The sequence below is a fragment of the Aquila chrysaetos genome, chromosome 14 (genome assembly GCF_900496995.4).
Source record: "Aquila chrysaetos chrysaetos chromosome 14, bAquChr1.4, whole genome shotgun sequence".
Taxonomy (NCBI): Eukaryota; Metazoa; Chordata; class Aves; order Accipitriformes; family Accipitridae; genus Aquila; species Aquila chrysaetos.
Window position 1 is genome coordinate 4,783,596 of NC_044017.1, and position 10,487 is coordinate 4,794,082.

General features: G+C 39.0%; 1 protein-coding gene across 1 annotated transcript in view; it reads right to left on the reverse strand.

Annotated features, from left to right (window-relative positions):
• The window catches only part of UBAC2 (UBA domain containing 2), a 106,289-nt gene that overhangs the window by 36,401 nt on the left and 59,401 nt on the right, over positions 1-10,487 (reverse strand). Inside the window, exons 5-6 of the mRNA XM_030036667.2 lie at positions 2,850-2,973; positions 867-914 (exon numbers count right to left, since the gene is read on the reverse strand). Coding sequence (XP_029892527.1) covers positions 867-914; positions 2,850-2,973 — 172 coding nt within the window. The remainder of the gene's footprint in view (positions 1-866; positions 915-2,849; positions 2,974-10,487) is intronic.

Genomic DNA, 10,487 nt, shown 5'->3' on the forward strand with positions numbered 1-10,487 from the left:
CAAACTACTGAGTTATAGCAGCATTATGTGAAGTGTCCACATGCATTTCACTCTGAGCTCACCATAAATTCAAATTAGTAGGTTCTAAATAGCAAGGCCACAATTTAAGTTCTTAAGATTGCATCAACTTAATAATGACTTTCTTTGGAAGAGGTGGCACTTTCACTGCTTGAAAAGCAGACAGTATTTTGGGTGAAGAAATCGGAGTCTGAGCTCCTAATTTCTAAGGCTGTAAAATTTTAAAAGAAGCTTACCAGTATCTAACAATCTGGAAGATTTAGTACAACCTGTTTTAGCACTAAGTGCCTTAGTACCAAGAACAGAGTCAGAAAGGAAAAAGACAGATCGCACCGACTTTATCTGACTGGTGTGAAGAAAGTGATTTTGCACCCTTACTGCTGTTACCATAGTGAGAAACGGCTATACTACAGATGTCCTATGAGAACAGGAAAACATGAAAAATCCTCACAGCAAAGTTGTTAAAAGTTGCTTTTTGGAATAAAAGCTTGAGGCTCGCTGAAAACTGAAAAAAACCCCCAACCAATAGGGTAAACATTTCCAGCATTTCCTCAATAGTCTCATTTGTAGTTGTGGGTCTAAAGCTATATCCATAGCAATAAAATTAATTCAGAGAGCAGTGGCACCCTGCAAATATTAACCAGCTCTTTTGTTGTCTGTCAGTTTATCACCCGCCAACTAGTGCTTTACACCTTTGGAAGTTGAAGATGAAAACTTTCTACTTACCGTCACAAATAAAAATATTACTCAGTAATTTCAGTTCTTTTTGAGTCCAAATATACTGCACTGATTGTATACATAACAGAGTGTTTTAAGCAACACATGATTTTTAAAACAGTAAGACTTACCAATCCACTTAAGGCTAAAATCCAGATGTAGGAACCAGAGGTTAAGAGCTAGAAGACAAGAGCAGTGATTTAAAATTTTAATTTTACAAAGCTGTTGTTGTCTGAACTACTATGTTGCAATATTATATAGGCTATGTAGTTATCATGACAATGGGAGAAGTCAGACACTTATCTCTCTGAAAATTCAGTTTAACATTAAAAAAAGATGTATTCCAGAAGCAGCAGAAGTGGAAAAAACACAGGGATCCAACAATTGTTCTCTTTCTACAGAACAATACATTTTATTTTCATATAGTGTACTAAGTATAACAGGATGTCAGTTATAGGCTGCACAGAAAAACAAGTCTGAAAGATAGACTGAAGCAAAGGAAATGACTCAGCAGCAATAGGAGAAGAGTTCCAAGCAGGGCAGGCAGTGCAAGTGAAGCTCTCAGATGTGCAGTCACGGAGAGACTAAGCATGAGCATCAAAATTAAAGAAATAAAGTTCTCACCCAGCGGCCTATTCGTCGACATGAAATCACAGAAATAGGTTGGAGTGAATTTTTAAGAAAATCCTGATAAGGCAACAGGGCAGCCCATTGTTTCTAATAACCTGGAAAAGGTTATTACCAACTGGGAAAATAGGCTGAAAATTAGACTGATGCTGGTTACTAAAATAGTTCTGCAAGATGCTGACTGAATCATGAGAACACCTTCCCTCTAGACTTCTGACTACGGAAAGAGTGACTTGAGATAAGGGCAGAGTTTACAGAGGAGGAGAAGGCAAATGACTTTTCCCTCAGCCTCTGTGTGATGGCAGCAACCGTTCTGTACGCAGCAGGGAAGATCCAGCGAAGATACAGTGATTAGTAACAGCAGTGATCTGTATCGAAGGTGGTGTGTGTATGAAAGCAAAAGGCAAAGGACACGATGAAAAAGAGCTCAGACAGTATCATGGCTTGCCCAAAGACCGGAATAATAGTGGTATTCATGGGTTTGGAAGAGAGGAAACAAGATTTCTGAAAGATCAAGAAAATAAGGTGTTGGAGCAGAAGTTGAAGGAATCCAAAGGCTGAACAGCAAAAGGGATGAATGAAATGTTCATGTGGAGCACAAGCCAATATTCTGAAACTGACCATTCATTCTAAAATACTCACTACCACGCTTCACATAACTACGGTGCTTTCCGTTGCTAGTGCTAGAGCTATTTTTGAGTCCCTGTAATATATAAAAATGAGTATAATTTCTCATAAGTTTGCACATCTCCTGTTTCATAATTCAGGTTGTGACATGAGTGTCCGTTCATTTCTAGGCTGCTGGGGGTTTTTTGTTGTTGTTTTTTTGAACAATTACTGCCCTTCTGTATCAAGTACCTATATTTTTCCACTCAAATTTAACATAATACTACATGATATTGCTGTGCTCTACATTACACTATTTTAAATTACCTGTCACATGGTAATGCTTGATATACAAATAATATTAATTTATATAAAAGTGGAATTCAGCCAAAACCTTGATTATTTACCGACAGTCTTACCATAGAAAAATACTGTATTCTATAGCTTTGTTTGAGCTCTAACAGACAAGGGGAAAATAAACAAAATCAAGAATACAAGCAAATTAGAAAGGTAAAAAGATACATACGCCTTATCACCAGGTTTTGTTTTCATCTATTTTTGTCTAGTTCATTTTGTTGACCAAAAAGAAAAAAACCTGTAGAATTGACTATTATATTATATATATATTATATATGTCCTGTGCAAGACAATCAAGACAGAAGACAATGGAAGAACAGATCACTTGCCCACCACTTCAGCATGTAGAAATGCATACTAGCAACACACGTTTTTCAATATTTTAGTTGATGGGACAGTCACTAGCTAAACATATGTGGAATCATACATGCAGAAGCATCAAAATTTCATAGATGAACATGCAGAAATACTAATTACTACATTAGTAATTCATTAAAAGATGAACAAGCAAGTACATACCATACCTGTAAACCCAGTATGTAGACCAGTGTCTTGTTTGTGATAGAAAAGTGGCCTAATACTTGTGCCACCTGCACTCTTGGAATGGAGGAATAAAATGGTACAAACAGTGCAAACACAGGACCCAAGCTGCAAAAAGAAAGATATAGATGGTTAATAAGAATGATACTAGCAACAGTAGTGCAAAACAATAAAAAGGAATTAATCCTAAGTACATAACAATCAAAATGTAATAACCACCTTGCAAACAAAGGTGTTCCTTGGGAACCAACTATTAGATAGCTTGCAGCATTCAGGATAATAGATTCATTAGCAAATAAGAAGAACAGGTGGCAAAAAGTATCTTATTTCCAAATGTTTAGGATTGGAAGCAGCAGAGAAGGCAACATATTTAGTCTAATAGCAGACTTTCTATGAAACACAGCACACAAAGAACAGCAGTAGTCTCCTGCATCAGAACAAAACCTCTTTGATTCAAATGGACAAATGGTGAGGATTATACCTTTCCCAAAGGTTATGGAAACGACTTCACTTATGAAATAAAGCTCCTATTATTTGCCCAGGCTTGAGGTGTTACAGGATTGCCAATAGACTGTAGTATCTAAGATGGGAATATCAACAGTTTGATTTAACTTCCCTATGCCAGTGACTTCTAAGGCCCTACAAATAACTAACTTTCTTTAGGGTCCTCACCTTAATCACAGCACAAGATGTTTATTAAGTTTCTAAACCCTCACTGGAAGCAGTTTCAGAAATTTAAGACTCAAGCACCTTTTACAATGACCAGATACCTAGATTGGACTTGCGAACATAAACTAGCGCATCTCATCCATACACCCAGATACAAAACCTGCGCTCCTCACAATAAAACACCCAGAAAACTGAACGATGTATTAATGACAACACGAGAGACCACAGCAGAACCAATGCCAAAGGCATGAATGGGGGAGATTGTAGAACAAAAACACTTCCTAGGATAGAGAAGGGGAACAAAAAAAGGTCGCTTCAGGTGCACATCTGCCCCAGCTGAATCCTTGCCCGTGGTTCTGTGCTGTCTTGTGTCCGAGAGGTGTGGGATGCTGCACGGGGTAATCTGTCACTGCTCACCAGCTTATCAAAACTTTCAAGAGTTGCAGTTTCCACAGGCCTTTACATGAGAGGGATCTTAGCGGGAATTCTGCAAATAGCACAAACCAGGACCTAAATAACTTGAAGTGTTCACTCAAAAATACATTACCCTTCTGGAGGAACTACTGGTAGGAATAATACTATATGAAATGACGGTCTGAATATCAAAACTTACATTTCCTGAATAACTGCCAAATGCAACACCCACAGCTATGAAAAAAACCCCTTCAAATATTATTTTTACTCATTTAATGGGCTGTGGCTTAAAAGCATTTTGTTATAATTTTGTTATATTTGAAGTTCAGCTTGCTGAAAAGCTTCCTCTCTGAGGACTTAACTACAGCTTAATTATAGGAACATTTTTAGCACCATCCGTTTAACACACAGTCAGATGCACTTGAATGTATAGAGAATGCTAACTCAGGAACTACTGAAAAATGTTCAATTTTGCATATAATCCTTCTTATATACACAGAAAACACCTGTATAAACACACACAACACATTCTTAAAATAAATTTAAATTATTTAAGTTGTAGGAGTCTATAGGCAGAGCTATAAGGGTGCCACATAGAAAAATAATTCATCAGAAGTGCTTCCATTGTAGACAATATTCACTGAAGTGAATCAGATTTTATAAGTGAAGAGAGATGAAAAACAAAGAAAAAAGATCTTTTCCCTTCTTAGAAAAGTAATTTTAAATTATTTCTTTCTACTTTTACCAAATGACCTGAGGGAGTACCAGAACTGTGGTGTGCTTTTCAGGTTTTATTCCTCCTGCAATAAATAGTGACTCAGAAACAGAGATTTCACATGCAAGAGTGCACTCAATCGTAAGATGGGAAAGTACAAAAAGGAATTTCCCATGACTGCAAGTGCATTTTAAAAAGAGATTAGAGAATGTTGAAAGGTTCCTTAAATGTTAATATTCACCATTAATATAAACAGAGACCACAGAAAACACCACCCCAGTCGAGGGTAGTGAAGTGTGTAATTCAAAGTCCAGTGTCTGACACTGCTCAGTATCTGAAAATCTAGAAGAGCTACAGGAAACCTAGTGATGGACCTTTTCTCCTAAAACAGTAAGTTCGTAGGCACCACAGACATATGCCTCCAAAGACATCAGGTGGGTTTTTTTAGACAGAATTCACATCAAGTATAAATAGGTATTACACAAATACTCATTCAGGAATCATTTTTTAAAATGTCAAAACTAGTGCCCTTCAAAATATTTTGTGAAACTCATTTGTACAATTGACTCCAGTGTGTGAAAATTTATTCTGATTAATTTTAAACTTTTGCCCTCAACCTTCATTATGTAATTCTGCACTTTTACCTTGAAAATTTCAATTAATCTTTTCTGTTACCTTCAGAATTTTCTATACATCACTCATGCCTTGTTTTAGAATATCTATAAGGAGATGCTGCTTATCTACAAGTCTGTCAGAGGAGTTACCTACGTAACAATACTAGAATATGACTGACATAGTAAGGGACAACAAAAGGACAGCTATGGAAAACGTGGACCCATTGCCCGGTGGAAAAAGGGACCTAGTGACAAAGGACATGAAAAAAGCCAAGGCACTTGATGCCTTGTTCACCTCAATTTTCCCTGGTTAGTTTTGCCCTCCCAGTTCCCCAAGGCTCCTGCGAGACTGGAGCAACACCTGCCCTAAAGGAAGACAGTTAGGAAGCTCTTGAGCCCAGCTGGCCATACTGGAGTCAACGGGACCAGATGGGATGTAACTCAGGGCGCTGAGGGACATGGCCCATGTTATCATCACCGAAACATCATGTCGATCAGGGCAGGTTCCCGATGACTGGAAAAATGCAAATGTCACACCCATCTTCAACGAGGGCAAGAAGAGGATTCAGGTAGCTACGAGCCTCACTTCTGTCCCTGGGAAAGTTATAGAGCAAATCTCCTAGAAGCCATTGCCAGCCACACGACGGAGAGATTGCTAATATCCCGTATGGATTTACCAAGGGTGACTCTGGCGCTGTGGACAAGGAAGGGGAAGGCAGCGAATGTTGTACGCTCTGCCTTTAGGATGGCCTCTGACTCAGCCTCCTCTTGCGTCCATGAAGAAAAACTGGGGAGATATGGACTGGATAAGCAGATTTGAGGGAAACTGGGTGCACTGCTGGACTCAAAGGCTTCTGGCCAGCAGTACAAAGCCCAAGCGGCAACCAGTTACCAGCAGCTTCCCTCAGGGATTCACACTGGGGCCAACACTATTTACTGTCTTTATTAACAAGCTGGATGATGGGACAGAGTGCAGCCTCAGCAAGTTGGTGAATGACATCAAGTTGGAGGGAGCAGTCAACACTTGGGAGAGCAGGGCCTCATTCAGCTCTTCCTTGATGGGCTGGAGAAACGGGCTGACGGGAACCTGACGGAGTTCAACAAAACTAACTGCGGAGTCTTCCACCTGCCTTGGAATAACCCTGTGCAACAGCATAGACTGGCTAGAAAACAGATTTGCAGACAAGGAGCTAGAGAATCCTTTGAACGTTAATCAGCAGTTCGCCCTCGCAGGAAAGGTCAATCGCACACAGGACTGCATTACCAAGCGCGTAGTCACCAGGCCAAGAGAAGTGATTGCTCAGCACTTCTGAGCCTGAACCTGAATCATGGTGTCCACTTTTGGGCTCCTGGCTTCAAGAAAGGCATTGATATACTGGAACAAATCCAGCTGCGGGTAATAATGGTCCAGTACTGTAGCAGGTTGCCCGGAGCTAGACTCTCCATCCTCAAAGATACAGGCTGGACACACAGCCCTAAGTAACCTGTTCTTGTTGGACATGCTTTGAACCCAGGGCTGAACTGGATGACTGCCAGTGGCCCTGCCAAACCTAAGCTACTCTATTCTTCTGTGAATAATCAAAGCCCTGTTCCCAAAGCTCATGATCATCGGAGGAATTTCTGTTCCTGTATTTCAGTAGGCAGGTACAAACATCCATCCATGTACTGCAAATAAAAGGGCTGGTTCTTTTAATTATGTTAATTAATTGTTTGGTAACATACAGTCAGATTAAACATCTACAAGTGGAGAATATACTCTTATTGAAGGACTACTTCAATTCTCTCTTTTCCTTCACTTCACTCTTTTCCTCTTATTTTTGCTTTTCCCCTCATCCTTTTTAAGCTCCTTTCCTCTACTTTCCCATACTTTCTCTCCTATTCCAGAGACCTTTGTCCCAGCCCTTTGTTTATTATTTTATGAGAATATCAGGAACATCAGGAACATTTCAAGTGCCATGATTAACTTCTACTAGAAACTTGAGATGTCTGTGTGCAAAGAAAGGCCATATACACAAATGCATGCTGACTCTAAACTGAGTTTATGCCCACTTCATGTTCAGGAAGTTAATTTCAGTCATGAGTTAGAAAATAAAATTTTCAAACAAAACAGAAAGCTCTAAAACCCAAAAGATTAAATTCTAGAGTTGGAACACTCTATATGGACACCATATCCATCCCAAAGGTGTACTGTAATAGCAGGCTCTACAACAATTATATCCTCATTTCAAAGAGCATGTTAAATTTCAACATTTGCAGTGAAAAAGAAACACAGCAGACCAGATGGGAACATTCTACATCGTATGAAGTGATGAGATTGGTTTTGCAGAGAAAAAAAAAAAAAACCAACAACTTGAAGAAACAATAACCTTGAAAAAAATAAACCAGAGACGTAGAAACTACTGGCAGAGAAGAAAGAATCAGGGGCAAGTACTTCTCATAAGAGAAACACGCTACTTGAATCTTAAAATGGTGAATATATGCACAAAATACAGAAAAAATGGTTCTAAAATGTATGAACAAACAGGTAGAAAGCTAAATGTTACTTCTGCAAAAATATCTGCTGTTGTTAATGGAAGTTCTGCGGGATTAAACTTGCAGAAATAACCTGTTATTTTATTCAGAATGAGTCACTACACTTACTAACTGTGGTGCTGTATTTTTCTTCATTTAAGTTCTTCATAAAAACATTAACGTGACAAATTCACAACCACGTATTTTGGGGGGAACTAAAAATATCAGTTATAAAAGCAGCTGCAGATAATACAGAGCACGTAAACAGTGTGCTTGTAATTACGTATATTATGTAATATGTACTTATGTAATTATGAAGTTACTAAGTTACTTCAGTCCTCTGTGTTCCTATAGACTGTCCAGACACTGACATATTACACTTAAGGTGCCAGCGTTCATTCTGAAAATGTTAAACATTCTTAGCAACGTTCCTTAAAATGAGGTAGCTCCCTGGAATATGACCACCCTTGATAGTTGGGATCCTCTGCCTGATGGAGCCCAGGACTCAAAGGAACCATTTATTGCACCCAACCCTTCCACTACAGGGGAGCAGGACATCCCAGTGCCTGAGGCCTCTCAATACCAGCAAAAGCATTAGGGTACGTTACCCAATACTCATGTATCTAACTGCCAGTATTTCACAGGAATGCAGGAAGAAAGCAGAAAAAACCCCAAAACCAACCAAGACAAAATTTGAAGTTGTGCATCTTGAGGGGAAAATAAAGGTTCCTCCCGTCCACAGATATCTCAGCAGAATTACTGCAACTTCAGGTTCATTAAAATATGAGACCGACCAACCAACCAAATGCTTTACAATCCCTTCATGAAGACAGCAGTCAGGCACCCACCTCTCCTAAAATCGTAGCATTTATTTTTTAATGCCAAGACCATCCAACAATTTACTTTGTAAACTGCTCAGCTCCATTGTAAACCAGTTTCAAGTTCCCTTCCCATTGGTGAGCTAATATAGACCTTTCCTCTTCTGCTTACTAGAATCTTTCTTCCAATTTCAGTTTTAATTTATTCCTCATTAATAAGATGCTAACATATGTAATCATTATTCTTTAGCTTTTTCTAAAAAGATCAGTTAATCCTATCTCCCCTCAACCTCTGTTGTGCAAAGCTGACTTACAGTACCTGACCATTTCTAATCTACCAGGCTGCTGCAATACACAACATAAAACTTCTTCAGTTAGGCATTCACAATGTACTGCCCTCAGGGAAGCAATTACTGCAGACCATCAAAGAATTATTCAGGTACACCACTGTGAAGATAATGTTTATTTTTATTTTTTAAATCAAGGCCCCTGTCCTTTATTTAAATATGATTAGCATGCTGCCATTCATGGGAAGGCCAAAGTATGGAGATATGGACGAAACCGATGGAGCGGTATAGGAATGGCTGGCCAAATCCTGTGCCACAAATGAGTACAGTATCACAGGGACAACTATTTACCCTTAACTGATAAGTTATTAATGTCAGCTAGGTGTTACAGAGTTAGTTATCCATGCTTACCCACTGACAGCTGCTGCTCTGCATCAGATGTCTGCAGCAAGTGATTGATAGTGAGAGCTTACCAGGTAGCTTTGCTTTCATGACTGATCCTATTAACCAAACCAGAGTTTGAGTTTAGCAAGAGAGAGGAGCTTGCACCTTTCTAAAAGGCAGGGGCTCCCAGTGAATCCTAGACTCGGCTAAATCTGGCAGCTAGGCAGAAGACATGAAGGTGTGAAGAAACGTTGAAGGGATTTAGATGCCAGAGTATTTTATTTTGTTGAGGAGGTGCAGTTTAACGGCTGTATTGAAATTTTTAGTGTCCTAAATTCATTTAGACTTGGGTGCTTAATTTCTTCTTCTTCATCTAGATTAACCTAACACATTTTATTTGGCCTCCACAGAGTTACTATGACTCACTGGTGAGTCATCATTTACTGTTCCTCTAACTCAAGTCACTTGAGAAATCATGTTTGTCCTCAAAAAACCACAGAATTCAGCTACAGGTTAGTTCTAGACACCTGACACGTCTCCCAGAACACAAAAGGAGTTACTTTTAGAAGGAAAGGCAGTTTTGCAGTTAAGAAACAGGCTGGCTGGATTCATTTTCTGGTTGATCCATAAACACCCTGTGTAATTCAGAAGTCATTTCTTACCTTGGGTAGTAGCTCACTAGATATGGAATTGTAAAGTTAAATCCAGTACCATTTGTAAACTGCTCAAATAGAGTAGGGACTAAGCAAGCAGACAGAAAATAAATCATCACAGGCATCACAACACACTGGTCAAAATATTAACTGCACTCCTTTGATGTCACCACCTCTGAAAGTAACAAATTAGTATATTAATTTACACGTTTCTCTCCTTGCATGCCAAAAGCAAAACAGTAAGCTTTTGCACACAAACAGTAAAACCAAACATATATCACGCTTTTTGAAGCACATAATTTCTCGGTTTAAATGTTCAAATCCCGGGACAGTCAAACAGATATTGGAGAAACAGCAGCTGTGCAAGAACAGAAAACAAATAGCTAGAAGGATAAATAGCAAGGGAAAGAATGCAACCTCTATCATTTAGCTCAAGCAATTAACATCACATCATGCTAGGCTGGATTGGTAGCTAATACATCAGTGTGACTCAACGGGTACAATCTAGTAATGTATCTTAATCAAAGGAAGACAATATTTTATCAGATCGGAGCAGG